We start from the raw sequence: 24,868 nt of genomic DNA, 5'->3' as shown, positions 1-24,868 counted from the left end.
TCTTGGAAGGCTGAATTTTTAAGCTGAAAACCCGAATTTTCTGGGCACAAGGTGGGCAGTCACTAGGGAACTACAGGTTGCTCCTTAACCCTCAACCTTTGCTTCCAGTTGGCCAAAACCTGGGGTAACAACCCATGTGATGTGGCATTCTGCAGGCATATATTGGCCTAGTTGGACTGACTGAGGCAATAATGTCCCCCTTTGAGGGAGTACCAGGGTGGAATTCTAGCAGGAGCTCCTTTGCATATTAGGCCACACCCCCAGATGTAACCAATCCTCCAAGAGCTTACAAGGCTCTTTTTTTGTAAGCTCTTGGAGGATTGGCTACATCAGGGGTGTGTGGCCTAATATGCAAAGGAGCTCTTGCTAGAATACCACCCCTGGGGAGTACCATTGGAAAAGGCAGCCCTGTATCAAGCTTCCTCTCCTGGGTATCATGTTGCACCAGTCTTTACCTCACTCCCCACATAATGGGCTGCTGGTAGTGAGGCTGGCTTGCTGTTTTGCATTTGATAAGGGGAACACACCCCTGTTCTTTGCAGGCCCTTTGCTGCTTTGGAGTGCAGCAAGTTTAAAAGTGACTTGGCAGTCTAGAATAGCTCTGAGCTCCTCAATTTGAGATTGGCTGTTTCCTGGCTTGCTTTTTGCTTTGTTCAGTGGAGGCATGGACAGGTGCTCAGGTAGATGAACCATGGTGAGGAGAATCCTTATTCTGCTTCAGAAGCTTCCTTGGAACAGCCGTACCACTATGAAGCGAGTGGCTTTAGCCACCTTGGGTACCCTTTGGGTAGAAAGTTAGGGGCGCAGAATACTTTCGGCCTTCAGCTGCTGCAGACATAGAGAGCTGCCTCGCTGTCATACCACTGGCTTATATAGCTCTACTCTGATTGGCTATGGTTGTTCAGGACCAGAACCAATGGGTTGAAATTAAATCAAAAGCGTTTCCGGCTCAACGTTAGGAAGAACTTCCTGACCATTCGAGCATTCCTCAGTGGAACAGGCTTCCTCAGGAGGTGGTGGGCTGTTCTTCGTTGAAGGTTTTTAAACAGAGGCTAGATGGCCATCTGACAGCAATGAAAATCCTGTGAATTTAGGGGAAGGTATTTGTGAGTTTCCTGCGTTGTGCAGGGGGTTGGACTAGATGACCCTGGAGGTCCCTTACATCTCTATGATTCCCGGTCGAGACATCTTCCCCGGTATTTTTTACCAGAAGCCCTTTAACTGGTGACTCTGGGGCTTGAATCTGGGATCTTTTGCATTCAGAATATGTGCTCTTCTAATGAGCCACAGCCCTAGTTTTGTTGTGAGACAGGCCGCTCTTTAAAAAAAAACAACCCAAACCAGTATTTGAAAATATCTGATAATTAAACTTAATTCTTGTTACTGACTTTTGCCTCCTGTTCTCCTCCCCTCTTTTTCTCGGTAGGTGTGAAAAGGGAGTTATGTCGCTAGTTAACGTCAGAAACTGCATCCGCTTTTATCAAACTGCTGAGGAGCTGAATGCTACCACTCTAATGAACTATTGTGCTGAAATCATTGCCAGTCACTGGGTAAGTGCCGAGACACTGGAGCCAGGAGCACTTTGAAGATGATACCCTAGGATCTGGCATCCTTAACTCTAACTCTGATAAATACTCCTTTGCGCTCCTGTTTCTAAGGCAAAATTTACCTGTAAAGGATAGGGCCAAATCTGCGTTTGTTTTGTTTGCTGTTGCATTTTTGAGAGCCAGTTCCATATATCCTGCAAAGACTGTGATACTTGATGTCTTGGGAGCCACGTGTGCCTCTTCAGGGCACCCAATCTACTCCATCCCTCATTTCAGGAAAGTGGGCAAGGTCATTGCATGGTGGGGCTCATTGTTAGCTCCCACCTTGAAACAGCTATGAGAGGGATGGGTAAGCTGCAAAGCCTCGCTGAGGTGTAGGCCTCCATCCAGGGGTGGGAGTAAATATGGCTTGTACAGCTGCCGTACAGCTACAAAATGCCGGTGAGCAATTGTCTAGTTTGAATATACCTTCCCATCTAAATTGACCTAGCTTTCCATAGAAGGAGCAGCGCCACAGTCATGTAGTTCCTTCGCCACCCATGGTAATTGCCTGGATACTGAAACATCTACTTAAGATGAGATTTTATCACCTGAATAGCATGAACCCGCTTGGACTGAAAACGAGCGGATTCTGGTCTGTGATTACTGAATTGCAGCTTAATTTTTCAGGTTGTTTGTGAGAACGCTTTGGTAGAGTGGAAATGAATTGCCTTGTTATAGATCATCAGCCCATGCAATACACTCCGATAAACTTTCTTGCGATTTGGGCAATAAAATGTGGGAGGAAGTGAAGCGATCCATGCATACAGGAAAGGCTTTTATACAAAACTGAATGCTTGTATTCAGCAGGGAAGATCCAAAGAACTGAATGTACAGCAGGTGGCACATTAAGTGAAGTCAGTAGAAACTGAAATGGGTGGTATTGCCCAGGAGTTGGAGCACACATATTCTCCTCCTCACATTATTATTATTTAGACTATTTATATTCTGCCCTATCCCAGAAAGGGCTCAGGGTGGATAACGTCTCTATAAAACAGTATAACTAACAATTAAAACATATATCAATAAAACAATACAATTTGATCATAAACAGTTACAGGTGGTGGTTCAGTTGGACACATTGTATAGATTAAGAATATGGCACAGTAATAAAGGTAATTTAATATTACAACAGAGATGGTACAGCAGCATAGGTCTGGCCGATGGAAGGAATGCCCGATAGAGTACATCAGTAAAAGTCCTCATCATTTGGTGGCAGAAGGACATTCTCTCCATTTTGGATGGCTGCACTGGGCATTCTCCAGTATTGTTCAGTGAAAGATCAACCACAATTTTCTTATGCTTTGTCCCTCTCATGGGTCAGGTGCTCTTCCATCAGTACCGTGGGCTCAATTCAGATGTCATGAATGAGCCAGAGTTTAATTTAAGAAATACAGTTGTTGGGCCGGACGGATAGTTAATGTGCCTATGTTCAGATCCTTCCTTCCTTCCTTCCTTCCTTCCTTCCTTCCTTCCTTCCTTCCTTCCTTCCTTCCTTCCTTCCTTCCTTCCTTCCTTCCTTCCTTCCTTCCTTCCTTCCTCCCTCCCTCCCTCCCTCCCTCCCTCCCTCCCTCCCTCCCTCCCTCCCTCCCTCCCTCCCTCCCTCTTTCTTTCTTTCTTTCTTTCTTTCTTTCTTTCTTTCTTTCTTTCTTTCTTTCTTTCTTTCTTTCTTTCTTTCTTTCTTTCTTTCTTTCTTTCTTTCTTTCTTTCTTTCTTTCTTTCTTTCTTTCTTTCTTTCTTTCTTTCTTTCTTTCTTTCTTTCTTTCTTTCTTTCTTTCTTTCTTTCTTTCTTTCTTTCTTTCTTTCTTTCTTTCTTTCTTTCTTTCTTTCTTTCTTTCTTTCTTTCTTTCTTTCTCCCTGCCAAAGCAGGCTCAAGGTGGCTTACATGTTCATGTATATACATGAAATATGAAAATACGTTAAGAATTCCTGTGTATTCTTGTTGTCTGCGGGGGGTGGTGCAGAAGAGGTAGAGGCCAAGGTTTCCTTGCATCAGCCATCAATATCTTGATTCAGGTGTGTTGTTAAGAGGGTTGCATGCAGTGACACTTAGCTGCTACACTGAATGGCTCTAAAGTAATAAACCAGTGACTAGTGCTAGTGTGGTTGTAGTGATGGTGGAAAGTGCCGTCAAAATGCAGCCAGTTTATGGCGCTCCTGTAGGGTTTTCGAGATGTCAGAGGTGGTTTGCCATTTTCTGCCTCTGCATAGCCACGCTAGACTTCCTTGGTGGTTTCGCATTCAAATACTAACCAGGCCTGACCATGCTTAGCTTCCAAGATTGGATGATATTAGGCTACCCCTGGGCCACCCAAGTTAGGGCATAGTAACTGGGACTCGGGCAAACAACCCATTGTGGCTTTTTTCTTTTTTCCCTCCTAGGATGACTTGAGGAAAGAGGACTTCAGCAGCATGAGCGCTCAGCTCTTGTACAAGATGATCAAATCCAAAACAGAATTTCCTCTGCACAAAGCCATTAAAGTGGAGAGGGAAGATGTTGTGTTCCTGTACCTTATCGAAATGGATTCACAGGTACAATGTGGCCATCTGCCCAAGAGTAAATTTGGGAAAGCTTTCTGGCATGACAAAGGTCTCCAGGCGGCTTGCAAAAAAGTGCAAAGACGAATTGAAAAGAGAAAAAGCAGAGCTGTCAACAGTAAAACCAAGCATGTGATCCAGACTTGCGGTAGCAATGACAATAAAACCTGCATAAAATAGAACAAGTATAATAGAATAAAAGCATCTTAAATACCATTAAAAGCGGGCAAGAACAGGCTTTACTTTGGCACTTCAGTGTCAATAGAAATGGCCCTAGTTCCAAATCAAGTCAGCATTGCATTTTACTATGGCTTTTTTTGTTTCCAATAATCGGGGACAAATGGGGAGGGGATGCATACTATACAGAGTGACAACCTTGCTGACGCCGAGTGTGGGACTTGGAAGCCCCACATACTCCTCCGTGGAAGAAAGAGACAGTATAAATGCATCACAAAGCTATGTACTGCAATGGTCTTGGCCCCCACAAAATCCTCCGGTCTTGTTTGTCAACGTGCTTTCCAGCTTGCTTGGTTGCCTAGTGCCAGGGACTTCTTTTACAAGACCCAGAGTTTAAATCTTCAGAATGCAGGAGGCTGTCTCAGTACCAGGTTCCCTGCTGTTTAGCAGCTGCATGGCGCAGAGTGGTAAAGCAGCAGTACTGCAGTACTGTGTTCTGAACTCTCTGCTCACGACCTGAGTTTGATTCCAGCGGAAGCTGGATTCAGGTAGCCGGCCCAAGGTTGACTCAGCCTTCCATCCTTCCGAGGTGGGTAAAATGAGTACCCAGCTTGCTGTGGGGAAAGTGTAAAAGATTGGGGAAGGCAATGGCAAACCACCCCGTAAAAAGTCTGCCGTGAAAACGTTGTGAAAGCAACGTCACCCCAGAGTCGGAAATGACTGGAGCTTGCACAGGACCTTTCCTTTCCGATGAAATTAGCTTCAGAAGAGGCTTCTCTTAGGAATCAAGAATCTGTACAATTAAAATTTAATGTTCCTCAGGGAGAGGGATTCTCGGCTGAGCCGAATTCCAGGAAGGATGGAAGTCAGATTGCTGCCTTCACACTCCCTCTGGTCCCATCCATGGCAGCTGGAGACCGGGAACCATCAGACATGGCTGACCATTCTGTCCTCTTGCTCCCATATTGCAGCTTTGAAATAATCACAGCCCTGCTATTGATATTGTAGTATTGGCTGCAGTTGTCTTTTCCTTTGCCAAGTAGAAGGGTGGGTTTTTTAAAAACCAGTATTTTACTTATTTATTTATTTACGTTATATTTATATCCCGCCCATTCTGTGCAGACTCAAGGCGGCTAACAGCAGAGCCAGTTTAGTGTAGTGGTTAAGTGTGCGGACTCTTATCTGGGAGAACCGGGTTTGATTCCCCACTCCTCCACTTGCACCTGCTAGCATGGCCTTGGGTCAGCCATAGCTCTGGCAGAGGTTGTCCTTGAAAGGGCAGCTGCTGTGAGAGCCCTCTCCAGCCCCACCCACCTCACAGGGTGTCTGTTGTGGGGGAGGAAGGTAAAGGAGATTGTGAGCCGCTCTGAGACTCTTCGGAGTGGAGGGCGGGATAGAAATCCAATATCATCTTCTTCTTCTAACAGCATAAAATACACAATAAACAATAAGCAATATTAAAACAATAAAACAGTCAAATACAATTGCAATGGTGCTGCTTCATCTATTCAGGTAGATCATATACTATTTTCCTTTCTCAACGTGTACAGCTCCTAGGCAATTAGTACTGAAGTGCAATAGATCCAGATGTGGTGGCAGCCCTCTCCCATTAGATGTTATATGCCATCCGAAACAGTTCAGTCTTGCAGGCCCTGCGATACTGTGGCAAGTTCTGCAGGGCTCTGATGGCTTCTGGGAGGGTGTTCCATGTATAGCATGGCTTCGTAAGATGTAATTTTGCAGTGGCTACTAAAGTCTAGCTTTAATCGAACTTAAGGCAGCGATCCCTTCTTGGTGTGGCGGTTTTCGCCTAGGATCTGGGAGTCCCAGATTCAGCTCCCCACTTGGCTGTGGAAGCTGGGGGTGGGGAGAAGGGCGTCACACATGCTTAATCTACCTCACAGCATTGTTGTGAGGATATACTAGAGGAGAATGATGTTAAGCTCCTTTGAGAAGAAACGCAAGGTATAGAAATATAGTTTTGCCTTTTACAAGCAGGCTGTGCCCTTTCTGTTTCCTTAGCAGCTTCATGAGTGATAAAGCCAATATCATAAGACCGTAAGAGAAGCCATGTTAGATCAGGCCAATGGCCCATCCAGTCCAACACGCTGTGTCACACAGTGGCCAAAAAAAATCCAAGTGCCATCAGGAGGTCCATCATTGAGGCCAGGACACTAGAAGCCCTCCCACTGTGCCTCCCCCCCCAAAATGAAGAAGATAGGGCATCACTCCCCCAGACAGAGAGCTCCAACAAATCAGAATCCTAGTGCTTGTCATTGGTAGTGCTATGGTGTCTAATTACAAAATGGTAGCCTTGTTAGGCTGTTTTATGGCAAACCAAAAGGCCAATGATGCCTTAAAGACTATTAACATTTCTTTCAATATGAGCTTTTTTGAGTCATATCGACACAAATGTTAATTTTTAAGGTGCCACTGCATATCTAATGCCGGTCCTCTAATCCTGCTTCCGCAGCTGCCTGGTAAGCTCAACGAGCTCGATCATAACGGCGACCTGGCTTTAGATTTGGTGCTCTCTCGAAGACTGGAAAGCATTGCGACCACCCTGGTCAGTCACAAAGCGGATGTTGACATGGTGGACAAGAAGGGTTGGAGTCTGTTGCATAAAGCTATTCAGAGGGGTAAGGGCTCTAGGCACAGAAATACCTGTGTCAGGACAGTTCACTCTTCTGCTCCATATCTATCTGCATGCAGCTGGCAAACATCTCATATCCATAGCTGCTGACCTTAGGTTTCTAGGTGGCCAGTGTGTATCTGTATAAATTTTGGACTTTGAGAAAACCTGCATGATTTGTTGACTGCTTATGTTCTTGGGCCAGGAGTACTCTTTCAAGTTGGAAATACGGCATTCCCTGGCCCTTAGCTTGCCACTGAATGGGCAAGCTAGACATCATTTGCAGGGAAGATAGAATGGGTGGAATAGGGGTGCTTTAATTTCCCCATGCTACCCTGTCCTACCTGCTGTCCTCCCCTGCTTTTCCCTGTCAAGAGTTTAGGAATTTATCTTTTCATCAGGGGAGGGAAAGCTGGTAGGTAGAGGATATTATCTATCCCTTTCTACTTGTTGCTCTTCCTCAGCTGCTACAAAAAGCGGGACTGGGACTCACCAGCCTTATGCTGGTAGAAGTGGATTGTTTCCCCACCTTTTGTTCTCAACTCCCCCAATAGTCTGTGCTGGGAACTGAGGGACTTGTTTGAGCAAAGAACCATGTGGGCTTGTGGGTGGATGGGTGAGTGGAGGCTGCTGGAAGGAGAGAGGCTGGAAGGAGTGGAGGCTGCTGGAAGGAGAGGAATTGGGTAGGATTGCCCCTCCTTGTTCCATTAGAAAGCTGGTAGGATCCAGTCCGTTGTAGCTGCCTTGGAGGCTCTGATGAAGGCAGAAAGGCTGGGTATAAATTCATTAAAATAAACAAAACGTGTTGGGAATTGTGTGTAGTAGCCGGGCATGCAGTTCTGGCTGTAGGAGGAGCCTCTCTGCCAATCCGCTCTTTAGATCTGGAGAAGTCCACTGTGTTATCCTAACCAAGGTAAACCGGTTATGACCATTGTAGAGTCACTAGTCGAAGTCGGAATTTCTAAGAGGCTTGATGTGCACAGATACAGTTGTTAATGCATGAGAAGGGATCCTCTTGATAATCTGTATGGTCGGCTGGGAATTGGTTGCCATGGGAGTGATGTCCAGAGAGCTTAAGAGCATAGCAGCATCTTGAGTTACATCTTCATCTGGCAAGATGAGGCTGCATGAGGTTTGCTTTTAGACTTAGTGGGGCTGTTTTTTTGCCTGCTGCTATTACATAACAGTGCAAGGCAATGGCAAACATTCTTTGTTCAGCCTTTGGGCTAGCAAAATAGAGAGAAGCATGTTACCGAAATGCATATAGAAAGAAGATTGTCGTCTTGTACTAAAAAGGTGTTATAATCTATAGGCAAGAATTTGTTTTCTTTTTTGATTTTTTAAAAAAATTATCCCATCTTTCCGTACAAGCACCCAGTGTGACTTTTACAAACTTAAGCACATAAAAATATAAAGCAACAGATGCTAAAACCAGAACAGTAGAGAAGCCAGCATAAATGGCAGCATTGACAGACTGGCTTCAAAGTGCTGCTGTGATGACGGGACACAACTGAAGATTATAAGAGGCTTCTGCATTCAGGTTGCAGGAGAGGACTCTTTGTGGTTGGGATGCACAGCTTGCCAGTAACTGGAAACACAGATAGAGGCTGCAGTCTCCTTTGCCCTTGCTATCTTGTGAGTGTGATACTTCCCCTAAGTCGCTTCAGCCAGGTCACAAGTGAGTGTAGGTGTTTAGTAGCTTGAGTGTTGGACTTGAACCAGTGGCAGCCTAGAGGTTCAAATTGTCCTTCTACCATGGAAGCTCACTCGGTGGCCTTGGGCCAGGCACTGTCTTCTCAGCCTAACCTACTGGCCTTACAGGCTGCTGGTTGTGAGAATAAAATGGAAGAGGGGGGAATGATGATGTAACCTTGTTTTGGGTCCCTTCTGGGAAGGAAAGCAGGTTACAAACCATGTTCCCTCTAAGCGGAGTTAGTGTGAGCTAGCTCACTTTTTAAGCTTCTGGCTCACACATTTTTGTCTTCTCTCAGAAAGGATGACCCCAGAGCAAACTAAGTTATGCAATACACAGTTATACAATCACAACTTTAATGCCAATAGTTCATGAAGTAGAATTTTTGCTCACAAGACCCCACAGTTTAGAAAGAGCATTGGTTAAAAATAGGATTTTTTGGGAGACCAGGGATCAAATACCCACTCAGTCATTAAGCTTTTTTTTGGTTGGGGGGGCACGCATTTCATACCCTCTTTTTCAGCCTAACTTTAGAATTGTTGAGGGTACAGTGAGAAAGGGAAGACCATATGTGTTGCTCTGAGCTGCTTGGAGGATGGGCAGTATAAAAAATACAAGACATGGATGAAGTGCATTCACTCCAGTCCCCTTTCGCCTTCACATGTTGCAAACATTGTGGGTAGCTTTGGCCTTACCATACTGAAAAGCACATAGAGGAGACAAGGAGAGAGCAACTATGTCTGAGAAAATAGCTGCAGACAACAATTTAAGGAACACTGGTGGCTACCACACACTAGAAGAAAAAATAGGCCCTTCTTTGTCAAGACCACAGCATCGGGGCTTATGTATAACTCTATTGTTTCTGCCCTCTGTTGAATTGTGGTGATGTGTTAGATAGGCCTTGAAGCATTATAATGATATCTTTAGCCCAGGTGTGACTTGCTGTCCCTTCTTGCTCTTCCTGAAAGGTGATAAGTTTGCAGCTAACTTCCTTGTTAAGAACGGTGCCCGGGTGAATGCTGCAACCCTGGGAGACCAGGAGACTCCCCTGCACTTGGTGGCTTCCTACAACCCCAAGAAGCACACGCCGGACGTGATGGCGGAGATGGCGCAGATTGCAGAGTGCCTCTTAAAGGCAGGAGCCAATCCGAACATGCAAGACAGCCAAGGAAGGTGACTATGTGGGATTCGCTCTGCTTGCTGTGATTCCTGGGTCTTCTGCTTTCTTGCGACGTCACTTGGCTTGCCCTCTGGCATGGCTGGAATATGAGAATTGTTGGGATTTTGTTGTAAAGGTGATACTGCTGCGGGCCAAACGCCCAGTACAGAGAGTGCACTTGAAGCTGGATATCCTGTTGGAGTCAAGTCTGGGGAGCTGGGCTAGATTGTGCAGCCTTTTCCAGCTTCGACACTGATTCTCTGCATATCGATACAACTGTAAATCTGAGTTGATGACTGGGGAGAGACCACTCCCTTGGGTGGTGCCTTGAGAATAATAGAGAGAAAAACGAGAGAGGAGTGCAGGAGGGAGATGGGGTGGTGGATTTAAAAAAATGTGCAGCTAGTGAAACTTCTTGAGCTGGTGTGGAGGGTTCTACATGTATTGCTAATTGATATTGCGCCTTACTGTTATGATTGTTACCTTTATTTGTTAAAATAAACAGTTTATTCATTTAAAAAGTACTTAGTTGGTGAAGCTATCACTAGTACCAGCTGATACAAAAATGGATTTTACAGTCTTGTGCAAACAAAAATAATTCTGGAAGAGCCAAGCAAGGAAATGGGTTGGTCTTAACCTATGTTCCCTCTAAGCTGCAGAGTCTTGTGAGCAGAAATTCTACTTTGTGAGCTATTAGTATTACAGTTGTGAGCTGTTGCATAAATTAATGTGCTCTGGGATCACCCTTCCTGAACTAAGACAAAAATGTGTGAGCTGGAGGCTAAAAATCTGTGAGCTGGCTCACACTAACTCAGCTTAGAGGGAACACTAGTCTTAACCTCTTCTGAAGTAGGCTGGTATTTGGTTGATCTTGCTACAAAACCTTTGGGAGACTTGTCCTAATAGAACTGACTGCTCTTTCCTAGGACTCCATTGCATGCCTCCATTATTGTGAGGAACGACCATGTATTTAGCCAGCTGCTCCAGTGCAAACAGTAAGTTGGTACAAGCTTATTAAATAGATTTTTCTGCTGCTTTAACTTTTTTTGGGGGGGGGGGGCGGAATTCTGATTTGCTAAAATGTGAGCCTTTGTTTGACCACAAGGAAATGACAGTACCTGGAGGGAAAAAATAAGAAGCTTCCTTTACAGCAGGTCAGATCTTTTGCTCACCTAGTGTGGTATTGTGTTACTTTGATGGGTTGCCTTTCTCCAGTGCCCCAGGTGAGGGCCTTTTTCTAGACTTGCCATGTTAACTGGTGATGGGTGCCCAAAGTGTGCTTTGGGATATAGTTTGTGGCAAACTGGTATCTCTTTGGCACTTGGACAGTTAGGCAACCTTCAGCTGTCAAACTAGGTGGTATGACTTTGGAGCTGTTCAAAATGTGACAATCTGGAAAGAAGCCACTCCAGTGCATCCTTGCGCAAGTAAGAACAAAATTCCACTCAAAATTGATACTGTAACGGGTGAGTGGTGGTGGTGGTGGGCAGGGATCCGTGGTAGCAAGACGCTAGGATTTAACGTTGCCTTTTGCATGTGGGCAGGTGGCTACTAGAAGAAGGGTCTGTAGTGGTAGCCAGACTTTAAAGGTTAAAACGCTTGGGGCTCTTTGACTTGGAGAATCATCGACTGAGGGGTGGCATGATAGAAGTTTACAAGATTATGCATGGGATAGAGCAGGTAGAGAAAGAAGTACTTTTCTCCCTTTCTCACAATACAAGAACTCGTAGACACTCAATGAAATTGCTCAGCAGTCCGGTTAGAATGGATAAAAGGAAGTACTTCTTCACCCAAAGGGTCATTAACACATGGAATTCACTGACACAGGAGGTAGTGACAGCTACAAGCATAGACAGCTTCAAGAGGGGATTGGATAAACATATGGAGCAGAGGTCCATCAGTGGCTATTAGCTACAGTGTAACTGATGGAACTCTCTGATTGGAGCAGTGATGCTCTGTAATTCTTGGTGCTTGGTGGTGCAGGGGACCAATGGGAGGGCTTCTAGGTCCTGGCCCCACTGATAGACCTTCTGATGGCACCTGGGGTTTTTTTTGCCACTGTGTGACACAGAATGTTGGACTGGATGGGCCATTGGCCTGTCCAGCATAGCTTCTCTTATGTTCTTGTATATTTTCTTGGAACATACTTGACAGATGGCTTGCCTCTTTTAGGCACCATCAGATAAAACACTCTTATTCTTTGATATCAGTTTAGAAGTCTCTTCGAGTTGCCGGTTCTGTTTTCACAACTACTTATTCCAGTCCTCTTATGAAATTGTGTTTCATTCGTTATATAACTTGTCTTTGGAGGTCAGATGAGGCTGAAAAGAGGGTGGGTTAGAGGTAAATTAATCTAATTACAGTTAGGTATTATGGGTCAGAATAAGGCATTTACATTTCTTCTTTTAAGGCTTGATTTGGAACTGAAGGACCACGAGGGAAGCACTGCTCTGTGGCTTGCGGTTCAGTACATCACCGTCTCTTCAGATCCATCTGTAAACCCCTTTGAGGATGCCCCGGTGGAGAACGGCACCTCCTTTGATGAGAATAGCTTTGCAGCCAGGCTTATCCAGCGTGGCAGCAACACGGATGCACCTGATACTGTAACGGGTGAGTGGTGGTGGTGGTGGGCAGGGATCCGTGGTAGCAAGACGCTAGGATTTAACGTTGCCTTTTGCATGTGGGTAGGAACTAGCTTCCCTGTGGCTTCATGTTGACTTCGGAAACTCAGGGTGTGGTGTGTTTATCTTACATCTTACTCTTCATCCCAGGAGCTCAAGATATTTCACCAGTAGAGAAGGGTATTTGTGAACAGGTTGGTCTTTCCACCCCACTCTGTAGACACAGCTGTGCCGAAGGTATTGGAAGAGTCCTTTTGTGAGTGGCCAGTTTTACCTAGTGAGTTTCATGGCTGAGCAGTGGTTTGCACCTGGGTTTGCCCTAGTTTGGTGCTCTTACTGGCTTCTTTTGATGTTTCCAAACGGCCAGACACCCAGATGGTAGAGCTTGGTATTAACTTGAACTCTATTGCATGGCTGTCACTAACCTTCTGGAATACAAGGCACCCTGTTTCTTGGGGCTATGCACTTTGTTTCCATTTGAAGACCATGTAAGAAGCTTGCTGAAGGCCCAGGTCCTCTTTTCCTTGTACAAACAATCTTGTTGTAAGATGCTGCTGCCATTCCCATTTCTTAAATGGATAAATGAAGCTGAGAGGTGGTGGCTTCTCTAGGATTACCGATGAATGGTTAGTTGAGTTTATAGTTGACCGAAACCTAAAGTTTTCATTTATGTATAAGTAGCTAGCTGTGAATTGGATATATTATTGTTACAAAAGAAAGGGGGGAAGGTGCTGGGGAAACTTCAGATCAAGGGTTCCCTGGACAGCACCCTGGTAACCAGCTGTCATCACTCTGGTACTTCCTGAGAGCATCTAGACTGACCCATAGGGGAAATATCCTTCTAGTGCAGTGCTAGACCAGTAATGAAGTAACAGAGTGGAAATCCTTAACAAACTATGTAGCACACATGTGATCTAGCACGTAGGGAAGAGATTAAGAGGGATACCCCAGAGAAATAGATTATACTGTATAAAGCTGAAAAGAGTCTTGTAAAAAGGTTTCTTATAAAAGGGGGGGGGGGAGATAAAAGGGTGGTTGGTGCCTAAAGGGGATGGAAAAAGGGGACAAACAAATACAGGGAAGAGCACACAATGTCAGCGCACTGAAATCAATAAAAAGCAGTACAGTTGCCCTGCCCTGGATAGCCCAGGTAAGCCTGATCTTGTCCGATCTTGGAAGCTAAGCAGGGATGACCTGGTAAATGCTTGGATGGGAGCATTCCAGAGAATACTGTTCCAAGATCCTGGACTCTCTGTGCAGAACTCCTGAGCTCTAGTAAGGTTTTAAAGGCTTTGACTTGCATTGCCCAGCCTAGCCCAATCTCTTCAGCTTTTGAAAGCTAAGCAAGATTGGCCCTGACTGATGTTTAGATGGGAGACCCCCAAGGAGTTCCAGGTTAGTCTCTTAACTTGAAAGCATGATGAAAACATAAGGCAGCAGTAACTTGAAGGCAGTTTTACACACACCAAAGTTCTAGAGTTTCTGTCAAAGCAAAATAACTCCATGTCAAGAACAAAGTACCTTAGGGTGAAATCTCTTTAGGTCATCGTGGGTCCACAAATTGATAGAAGTAATAACCTGTGACTGAGTTACAATTTCTTAGGAGCTCCAGAATGAGCTTCAAAATGTAGGAATGTTTTCTGAAGTCCCAGTGTTCCCAGGGGGCACAGAGTTGCTGTCTAGCTGTGCAGAAGGTGACTTTGAAGTCTAGTGTGTCTCTTTCAAAGGCTTGAGAGGTTTTAAACTCTGTGTGGAATGGGGACCTGGAACACTTGTGATGTGAGTGACTGAAACAGTGGTCAGAATTGCATAGCCTTAACAGTAGCCCTGTGGGATGAGAGCAAACTTGGAGAGAGGAAAGATGAAAGTCACGCAGAAGAGAGCAGGGCAGCAAAATGATGGTCTGCTTTGCTCTGATGTGAAGAGTTAGTTACCAGATCATACAGAGACAAGTACAGCAAGCATTTTCATCTCTCTTGCTGCTTCTGAATTTTGTGCAATGCCCCCCCTCCTCCCCCAGTTGTCTGATGAAATGAAGGTTTCCACTAGGTCTGCTTCATGGGAGGAAAAATCAAAATAGAGTTTACGGTAGTTAGATGTTTCCTAGGTAGATCCAGATCCCTGCTGGAACAGAATAGAAAGTTAGAGGATCACATACTAGTACTAAGTCATACTGCTCAAATGCGAAGTGCACTGGGGACTGTGAGTGATGGGGCTGTAATCTGCCCCCCCCATGCCTTTCCTGCAGCTCTTCTTAAAATCCAGCAAAATCCCCTACCATTACAATTTTAAAAATAGCTAGGCCTTATGGCTGTATGTAGTAAAACAGATATGGATGAAGAGAATTCTGTTTTGTGACCTTGCATTGGCAAACACAAGATGGCAACTTGAATGGCTTTTTATCTACCATTTTAACTCTCTGTGCCCATGTTCTATTGCTTTTAGGAATCAGCTTGCTGCAGAGGGCAGCAGGGGCAGGAAACGAGGCTGCAGCGCTCTTCTTGGCGACACACGGTGCCAAAGTCAACCACAGGGACAAATGGGTAAAGAGGAGAATTAAAAGACTGTTTCAGTATACTGTTTCATAAATGGTTGCTTGCTGGTTCCCTTTTTGCAGCTCATGGGAGGGAAATGTACTGAGTAATAAACCAAAAATATTTACTGCAGATTCCAACAACTTTTGGAAATTCCTTTCCCTTTCCCTTCCCCTTCCATTCGTTAGCTTCTTTGACCAATGGTCTTTAAACGCAGCATAATAAACAGGACATTGAATAAAACTGCAAATTTAAATTTTTTGAAAATACGAGAATGCTAAAGGTCAGTTAGTTGTTCTACCCTGGGTGAAATGGAGAGTAGATTTTAGGTTGTCACATTTTCCCCAATACTTCCTCAATTAAAGGGATGAGGAAGATAGTGAGTGTAGCAGGAGATCTTGCATTTTTTTGAGTAGTATCTCCTGGCGCATGTTTCCAGGAGTAAGTTACAAAAGGTAGAGTAGGGGACATGGAATCCTGATGTCTGATCCTGTCCGTACCCTTTCTGGATTCCTAGGAATCAGATAATGTCTGTTTCATATACCTAATTCTTCTTAGTGTTTGAAGAGTTGATGGTTGTTGGAAAGAACCCAAAGGCTTGTTGGAGGTGATTAACCACTCAGGGGTTTCAACATTTAAGACATAGGTATGTAAAATTTCTGGGAATTCTAAAACCATGAGGAGAAACTGGTTTTTTAGGGGGAATAACCAAATTCTATGGGAAAAAACTGGCATTTATGTAACAACACTTCCCCTATAAAATCTAAATGTACCTCATTACTTTAACCTCAAGAAATGCATGATTTATGATTTAGCATATAAGACTGAGCTGTTTGACTTGTTTGTGGAATTGGAAAGTGTGAACGGCTGTGTTTCCTACAGGCAGTACTTCAAATATATAGGAAAAACGTTATTACATATATGCCAGTGTCCCCCTAGAATCTGATTATTCTCCCTGAAATAGCAATTTCTTCATTCCTTGCTTGTGGACTTCTTGGACGCTGCAAAAGAGAGAGAGTGTTGAACTAGATGGGCTCTCAATTTTGTGAGGTAGGTCTGTTCTTAGCATTCTCACAGTGAAGTCTGAAGTAGAATTGCACCCTGCTAAGCTCCTGGACTTAGAAAGATGTAAAATTGCTTATAATTGTGCTGTTAAGTGCTTAGCTCTGCCATTACATACAGATGTTGCTTTCAAGTTCTGTTCAGGAAGTTCTTTCTCCCATTCCTCTTTTCCAACAATTGTGTCTTAAATCGACCACATTCTTCTCTTAAAGGGAGAAACTCCACTGCACACAGCCTGTCGACATGGTCTGGCCAACCTCACAGCAGAGTTGTTGCAGCAAGGAGCTAACCCCAACATCCAGACAGAGAAAGCGGTGCCTGCCCAGAAAGGAGCAAATGTCCCCAACGTAGCAGATAATGTCTATTTGCAGACGCCCCTTCACATGGCAATAGCGTATAACCACCCAGATGTGGTGTCAGTCATACTGGAACAAAAAGGTAAAAAGACTCTGTTGGGTGGCATACTATAATCATCTTGTGGATTTTTTCTTTTTTACATTGACTTTTGTTCTTATGGGTGGAAGATATCATTTCTGGAAATCCCACTTATATCTGAACAGGGCTTTTTTTTTAGCAGGAACGCACAGTAATGCAGTTCTGGCTGGCTTGGTGGCAGGGGGTGTGTGGCCTAACATGCAAATGAGTTCCTGCTGGGCTTTTCCTACAAAAAAAGTCCTGTGTGAAACAATGGCGCCATCAGGGGTGCGTGGCCTAATATGCAAATAAGTTCCTGCTGGCTTTTTCTACAAGAAAAGCCCTTTACTCGAGCATATAACAAGTTAAGAGTTGTAACTCCAGCATTTCTTTTAAAAGCAAAATGATAACTTGGAGAATAGTAATAGAACGCTAAAAACTGATTTTATTTTTTAGCGAACGCCCTTCATGCCACCAACAACTTTCAGATCATTCCTGACTTCAGCCTCAAGGACTCCAGAGACCAAACAGTATTGGGGTTGGCATTATGGACAGGCAAGTGTGACAGTATTGTGGGAGGTGCCTGTGTCCTTTGGAGGATCTCAAGGAAAGCAATACAGAAATGACCTGCTGGGTTTCTAGACTTAGAGGCAGCTCTCTTTTAAGGAGTTGGGGCAAGTTGCTGTAGCCAGTGGATCCATGGCTCAGGGCAGTTCATTGCTAGCACCTTCCTCTGTGTATTCACATGATAAGGAAAGGGAAGCCACAGTGCATAGGCTTGTGGCAGATTGGATGAATCCAGTTAATGAAGAACCTGTATGAGAAATTCAGATTCAAAGCTATACTGGAGTGGGGGGGGGAGGGGTTAACGGTGCTAGAACGTCCTCCTCTGCAGTTGGTTGGCTCTAACATCTCTGTTATGTCTGCACCTAAAGAAGAGATTTGCCTGAAACCACTGAAGTAAGGACCAGAGTCCGTGGATGGCTTAAACTTCACATTAAGGATTAAGAAAGCACAAGCAGGTGGCTGCTGCTTGGCACCACTGTGGTTAGGGACACTGGGAAGGGGTGGTCACTTCTGAGACACTGACATATGCCTGTAGGACCTACCCCTTGAGAATTCTCCCTTCCTGTATGCTTGTTGTTCAGAGCAGTAGCCTCAATTTGTGGACAGCTGCAGATGCTCCGTGAGTTGTTCATGAATAGAGAGGAAAACTTAGTTGCAGCTTCTGAGTTTTTAAAAAAATAACCTGGCGTTCGTGACATAATACCATGCCTCCGTTCCCTCCTAGGCATGCACATCATAGCAGCTCAGCTCCTTGGATCTGGGGCCTCCATCAACGACACCATGTCAGATGGGCAGACGCTGTTGCACATGGCAATCCAGAGGCAGGACAGCAAGAGTGCGCTCTTCCTGCTGGAGCACCAAGCCGATATAAATGTCAGGTACAACCCAGGCAGGCGGGCTCAGGGCAGCTTACAGCATTTAAACAACATTAAAACGAACCACATCAAAATTAAACAACATCATATTTGCAGATATGTCGAGTCAGATCTGAGAGGAGTAATCCATACAATTGGCAAGCATGTAGGCTGGAAGCTTTCAGCACAACGTGAGCACCTTGATGAAAGGGTGCTGGGGGGAGCAGTGACTTCAAATGGGAGTAAAGAGAAATGCACAAGACCATGTGAAGCCCACAGTTCGGTGATTTAGTAGTAAACACTGGAGATCTTGATGTGGAGTGGCTGGAGATAAGAACATAAGCGAAGCCATGTTGGATCAGGCCAGTGGCCCATCCAGTCCAACACTCTGTGTCACTCAGTGTCCGAAAAAACCAGGTGCCACCAGAAGGTCCATCAGTGGGGCCAGGACACTTATGGATCTCCTGATGACACCTAGGTTTTTTTGGCCACTGTGTGACACAGAGTGTTGGAACAACAGTGAGATTTGGCGCAGCCAGTGGCTGGAGATTTGGAACAACAATTCCAGACATTTGCAAGCATCTCCATACCTCCTTGCCTCAAAGCTAACTCATAATAATTTTCTTCTGAATGTGTGTGTTAAACCATCACTGTACCTAGACTAGGCTGGGCACTTGGCAGTTGATGACAGCAGCAAGACCAAACCACTGTTAGACAAGCCTCTGCCTAGTTGGGAACCTCCACAAAAATGGCTTCCTAATTTCATCAAAAGAGCCCAGAGGGTAGGAGGGAAAGAATCCTCAAACACCTGATGGGGATTCAGTAGGCCCCGGGAGCATGGAAAGCAGGCAGCAGATAAGATTGAGTTAAAGGACAAAAACGGGGTCTGTGTAAGAGATGAGCATGCTGAAGTCCTCCAGAAAATCCTGAAGAATGACATTTTAAGGTATTTAGATGCCCTCCAATTATTCCTCGTGGGCCCCAGCTTGTTGCAGACACAGAATTTTCACACACACGATGCATTAATGACGCTGTTGTTGAAATGCTTATTCTTGTCCTGCTCCCAATTGTGTGGATGTTTCACTTGAGCAGCTGTGGAGGGTCTCTGGGTGCCCTTGGGCCGGTCACACACCATCAGCCTAACTTCTGTCACTGTGTTGTTGTGAGAAAAAAACGGAGAAGGGCTCCTCAGCAAGGTGCCAAGGTGTCATTTTCCTATTGATGTGACTGGCGATGACACCCCGGCAGTGGCTGGTTCCACGTGCAGCAACGTGCACTTATTGCAGGACGCAGGATGGAGAGACAGCCCTTCAGCTGGCCATCAAAAACCAGCTTCCGCTTGTGGTCGACGCAATCTGCACAAGGGGAGCAGACATGTCCGTGCCGGATGACAAAGGCAACCCTCCGCTCTGGCTTGCTCTTGAGAACAACCTGGAAGATATCGCCTCGACTCTGGTAAGACTGGGTGCCTGATCTTGTGCACTTATTTCTGTTTTAAAAAAACCACCAGAGATTAGCACTGCTGCTGGGTCACAATGCACAATGAATAACTTTCATAATGCGTGTTGCTTTTTAATGACTGTGCCACCAGTAGCTTCCATCTTCCTGTATCTAAACTTTCATGGTGGACAAGAACTATGAAAAAAAAAATCCACCTCATCAGTGGGTTCAGATCTAGCAAGCTCAGTGCAGGCTTCTGATGGATGGCATTCTTTCCCTTTCCCCCATTCCTCCTCCAGGCCTTTCTGACCCCAGGGGAGTTGATTCCCAGAGCTGTGGGGCCTACAGTGATCAATAGCCACTGGTAGGCGAGTGACTTTGCACCTTCCCCCTCTCTCAGTAAAGTCTTCCCATCAAAAAGAGTCTTTTAGTCCATGTAGGTTCTGTGACTCTGGAAATCTGCATTGCTGTGGCCAGAAAGGACTGCTGAGGAAGAGAGAACAAGATAAAGATCTGTCATTTCTTGCGTCTACAGATCACTTTACCCCTGCCCAAATGTCTACTGGCTATTGAGTAGAACTTTTCCCCCTTAATCTTTCTGCATCTCTGCCTGCAGGTGAGACATGGTTGTGATGCAACTTGCTGGGGTCCAGGGCCAGGGGGATGTTTACAGACCCTCCTTCATAGAGCCATCGACGAGAACGATGAACAGATCTCCTGCTTCCTTATCCGCAGGTTAGATCCTTGCCTGTTTGAAGAGCTGGACTGTTTGTGTGGTCAGCTGAAGCGAGATTTCCAAATGCCAATGCTGTGTGATTTCTCTTTGCCTTTTATTAACTGATCAGCTGGCAAGCTGCTTGTCTGCATGATTGCGTTGGGAAGACTGGTACCATCTTTGCTAAGGTTTCTTAGAGTGCAATTATAGCCTCGGGGCTAGACTGACAATGCCACTTTCTCCCTAGCGGCTGTGATGTCAACAGCCCAAGGCAGCCGGGTGCCAACGGAGAGGGGGACGAGGAGGCCCACGATGGACAGTCACCTTTGCACTTGGCAGCATCTTGGGGCCTTGAAGAGGTGGTGCAGTGCCTTCTAGAGTTTGGTGCCAATGTCAATGCACAGGTACAAGAGGGGGGAATGTGTTTGCTTCCCAGGAGGCCCCTTGATAGCCTTCTCTATGCCTTCAACAGGCTCCTCCCACTGCCCCATAGGGTTCAGGTGGCCACCTACCTTACTTGCTTTTAGGTGTCAAGCTAAAGCATTCCTTTTTTTTACCCAGTCTTTTAGTCCAAGGGTTTGATCTCTTCTGTCCTATTATATGGTCTCTTCTCATCCAAGAATCATATCTACCACATTTCAGGCCGCTCCATGTGTGTTTTATGCTGTCATGTCCTTTCTTGCTTTAAGAGCACTGGGTTGTTTTTAGAGGTTTTTATAATGGCTTTTAAAAATGGTTCTGTTCTGTTAGTTGTAAGTTGCCTCTAAGTAGATCTCTGGAAAAAAAAATTGACTTGTTGGAATCCCCATAAGGAGTCCATGCCAGAAGGGGTACTTAAACTGTGGCCTTACGGGTTAATTCCATAACACTTGTTACTCTGTACTTGGCGATTCTTAGGCTGACAGGTTTCTCTGTGGCTGCATCTGTGTACGGCTGAGCTTATTCTATATCGTTGACCCCGTTTGCTCACACTCTCCTTTGTAGGATGCAGAAGGAAGAACACCCATCCACGTTGCTATCATCAATCAGCATGCCGTCATCATCCAGCTGATGATCTCTCACCCCGATATCCATCTCAACCTACGTGACCGGCAAGGCATGACCCCTTTTGCATGTGCAATGACTTACAAAAATAACAAGGCCGCAGAAGCAATCCTGAAACGGGAGCCGGGAGCTGCTGAGCAGGTATGGCAAGATACCCACTGAGAAGAGGGACCCATGGGAGGGAGCTCTTAAGCATGCCAGTGAACTGAGAATATACATTCGGAAGTGTCTGCTCTGCCTTTCGAATGTTAGCAGTTGGAATTTGTAGATTCCTGTTTGGAGAAACACAGGATTTTACTGACTTTGATGGATTTGTAGTTGCTTACTGTTCACATGTGGATATGAATGTAAGATAAGATGCAGTACCCAGTTGGATGTAGTTCCAGTTTGGTGTAGTGGTTAAGTGTGCGGTCCCTTATCTGAGAGAACCGGGTTTGATTCCCCACTCCACTTGCAGCTGCTGGAATGGTCTTAGGTCAGTCATAGTTCTCGCATAGTTGTCCTTAAAAGGGCAGCTTCCGAGAGAGCTCTCTCAGCCCCACCCACCTCACAGGGTGTCTGTTGTGGGGGAAAAAGATAGAGATTGTAAGTTGCTCTGAAACTCTGATTCAGAGAGAAGAGCGGGGTATAAATCTATGGTCTTCTTCTTCTGCAGTTTACCCCATCAGATCCCTGAGAGACCAGGTTAGCTTGTTGTCATGTGCTCTATATGGGCCTGCCTTCAAGGTAAATTAGATTGTGAGCCACTCTGAGATTTGGAGTGGAGGGTGGGATATAAATCCAATAATCATCACCATCTTCTTCATGAAGAGTTTTTAAACTTTAGCTGGTTCAAATTGATACCAGTAAATTGCATTACATCATCCTTCACTGGCTCCCACAAATTTCTGGGTCCAGTTCAAAGTGCTAGTTTTAACATAAGAGAAGCCGTATTGGATCAGGCCAAAGGCCCATCCTGTCCAACACTCTGTGTCACACAGTGGCCAAAAAAACCAGGTGCCATCAGGAGGTCCATCAGGGGGGCCAGGACACTAGAAGCCCTCCCACTGTTGCCCCTCCCAAGGCTTAAAAGCTTGGGTGCCTGGAACACGCAAGGAAAATTTTCTCCCACTTGCCTGCATACTTCCATTATCAGTAGTGGCCCTGCTCTATGTCCCATTGCTGCTGGAGGGAAGAAGAAAAGGGTCTTTTCCCATGGTAGAACCCTGACCTTGGGTTCTTCCGGGAGGTCCACTTGCCTCTGCTGCTTCACTGGCTGCTTTTGCTCCTTGAAAGAAAGATGGGATAAGAATGCATTTGATAAATATCTTTATCAGCTGCTGCCTCATTTTTGAAATGTGACCTGCTGTTACATTCCTAGAGATATTGGCAGGATTTTTGCTGTATGCTTTAATATTTTATTAGTGGATTGTTGACTGCCTTGAATGTCTGGTTTTGGGTATGGGAGCAGGGTTATAAAAAAGAGAGAGAGGCGCAAGTCAATGCATGTGGCAAAGACCACATCCTGATGTAAAGTGCTAAATGCTGATACATTTGAACTGAAGAGATGGCTGTCATTCTGGCTTTTGTACATGCATTTAGCTAATCATGCACATCGTGGGGATTCTCACCTCAAAAAACTTTGGCCACACAGTCTTCAGCAAAGGGGCACTATATTTTCTGTTTGCTGCTTACAAAGTACTGCTCTGGAGTTTGATTTAAGTATATAGCAGTTGGGCTTTGGTCAGGGTGCTTGGAAACCCCCCGTGGAAGGATATTTTCACTCACTTTTTTTTGTTCGGCTATTGCTTCAGATGGACAACAAAGGACGGAATTTCCTCCATGTGGCTGTTCAGAATTCCGACATCGAGAGCGTGCTGTTCCTGATCAGTGTCCAAGCAAATGTGAACTCCAGGGTCCAGGATGCCTCCAAGCTCACTCCATTACATCTTGCTGTGCAAGCCGGCTCGGAAATCATTGTGCGCAATCTGGTATGTGCTGGGGAGGAGCCTTAACTGTAGCATTCATTGCTGGAGAATAGGGACTGTGTAAACAGTTTCTGCCAGGGTTCCCCTTCAGCTTAAACATTGTGGTTCCTTACTGAGTAACTGCAGCAGCAAGTGCCAATCACTCAACAAGCAGACGTTCATTCACAAAATAGGTCAGAAAGAATCTTGGTGTAGAGTGTTAGAGACTGTACACTGGGTATAGTTCATACTGTCTTTTGGTGTTAGTTCCTACTGTGTAATCTTTGCATTATTTAATGTGCTTTGCTTCACCTCTGCCTCAGATCAGTTCCAGATTTCTAAAAGTCAGCTCCTTTTTCATTGTCTGTTGGATGGTCCACGTTGTTGACAGTATTGACTTATTCTAAGTAATCCACCTTGAGTCCCAGCAATAAAGGTGGCCTAGAATAATGTCATAGTTGCTGAAATGTAGTCTGTGTCAGTGGAATTGGTTTGACACATTCAGCTAGCAAGTCTTATGTGAATCTCTGCATTATTTTGGGCAACTGTCTCTTAGAAGGCCTGTTTTTTGATATGGGTTCTTCTTGTAGAGGGGTTGTAATAACAGTTATTGTATTACATCAGCTTTCTGTTGTTACTATCCCACTCTTCCAAGACAGGATTTGCTCAAAACCAGACAAATGATTTAAACAGTCAATGCAAAGTCTCCTCACAAATTTTATTAACCCTTATTCCCAGGGAACAACCAGGTCAGCAGTAGATACCAAATGATAGCAGTCAAAACTCTCAACCAAAGGATTATTGGAACAAAAAAGGTCTTTACCTGGTGTCTAAATGTCTGTAGTCAAAGGTGCCAGCTGAACCTCATAGGCAAGGCTGTTCTAGAAGCAAGAGATGGTTCTCTTCCCAAGCCACCCACACCACTACTGCAGGTGGCATGATAAGAGAGCACTGCTATGCCCTGGGGCTTTGGACTTTCCCAGCAGGAGGCGGACCTCCCTAGCAGCAGCAGCTGGGTCCAGTGATGGAAGGGCAGTAAACATGGCTGTTACCTCCCAACCCAACACCAGACTGCTGTTAGCAGCATCCAAGTCCAAGCCCTTGCAGTATTTCTTGCACTATGCGGGATCGGTTTGTTCTCATCTTCCACAGGAGAGGGCAACAGGGTTCAGCCTCTAATTCCTGTTGTCAGCCCTCCAGTGGAACCGGGTGGCCACCATGTGAGACAGGATGCTGGGCAAGATGGACCACTGGTCTGAATCCAGCAGGGCTCTTCTTATGTTCTTAGCAGGTGTCCCTTGCTTGGGGTGATAAAACTGATCCCCACTTGAAGGGAGAGACCCAGGAGAGGGCTTCCAGAAGAAGATCCCTGAAATGAGTGGTTTCTTATGGGAGAAAGCAGCCCCTCAGATCCCCATGCCCAGATAGTTCAGGGCTTTATAGGTCAAAACCAGCAATTCAAATTGTGCTTGCAACATCAGGGCAGATACCGCAATTCGAGGGTGATCTGCTGACAGCAGCCAGCCCCATTGAGAACCTTGCCGCAGCAGCATTTTGCATCCGTCCTGAGAACTTAGGGAGGAATGGTGGCTCGATGGTAGAGCATCTGCTTGGTAAGCAGAAGGGTCCCAGGTTCAATCCCCGGCATCTCCAACTAAAAAGGGTCCAGGCAAATAGGCATGAAAAACCTCAGCTTGAGACCCTGGAGAGCCACTGCCAGTCTGAGTAGACAATACTGACTTTGATGGACCCAGGGTCTGATTCAGTATAAGGCAGCTTCATATGTTCAACTTCCTATGCAGGGAAGGTGTTACAGTGACTGTGAACAGTAATGGGCTGCTTGTGCTCTTCTGACGTGTTGCCGTGTTGCTAACGCAAACTTTCCC

At 45.4% G+C, this 24,868-nt stretch overlaps 1 protein-coding gene across 1 annotated transcript in view; it reads left to right on the top strand.

Annotated features, from left to right (window-relative positions):
• Positions 1-24,868, top strand: part of ANKFY1 (ankyrin repeat and FYVE domain containing 1) — a 64,453-nt gene that overhangs the window by 27,436 nt on the left and 12,149 nt on the right. The window contains exons 5-19 of the mRNA XM_060258893.1: positions 1,427-1,550; positions 3,969-4,118; positions 6,775-6,940; positions 9,595-9,799; positions 10,712-10,780; positions 12,196-12,395; positions 14,852-14,949; positions 16,215-16,440; positions 16,873-16,971; positions 17,708-17,861; positions 19,124-19,292; positions 19,894-20,012; positions 20,240-20,396; positions 20,977-21,177; positions 22,830-23,006. Coding sequence (XP_060114876.1) covers positions 1,427-1,550; positions 3,969-4,118; positions 6,775-6,940; positions 9,595-9,799; positions 10,712-10,780; positions 12,196-12,395; positions 14,852-14,949; positions 16,215-16,440; positions 16,873-16,971; positions 17,708-17,861; positions 19,124-19,292; positions 19,894-20,012; positions 20,240-20,396; positions 20,977-21,177; positions 22,830-23,006 — 2,314 coding nt within the window. The remainder of the gene's footprint in view (positions 1-1,426; positions 1,551-3,968; positions 4,119-6,774; positions 6,941-9,594; positions 9,800-10,711; positions 10,781-12,195; positions 12,396-14,851; positions 14,950-16,214; positions 16,441-16,872; positions 16,972-17,707; positions 17,862-19,123; positions 19,293-19,893; positions 20,013-20,239; positions 20,397-20,976; positions 21,178-22,829; positions 23,007-24,868) is intronic.

The sequence above is a fragment of the Heteronotia binoei genome, chromosome 18 (genome assembly GCF_032191835.1).
Source record: "Heteronotia binoei isolate CCM8104 ecotype False Entrance Well chromosome 18, APGP_CSIRO_Hbin_v1, whole genome shotgun sequence".
NCBI lineage: Eukaryota > Metazoa > Chordata > Lepidosauria > Squamata > Gekkonidae > Heteronotia > Heteronotia binoei.
The sequence above is the reverse complement of the archived record's forward strand: the minus strand, read 5'-3'. Positions and strand labels throughout refer to the sequence as shown.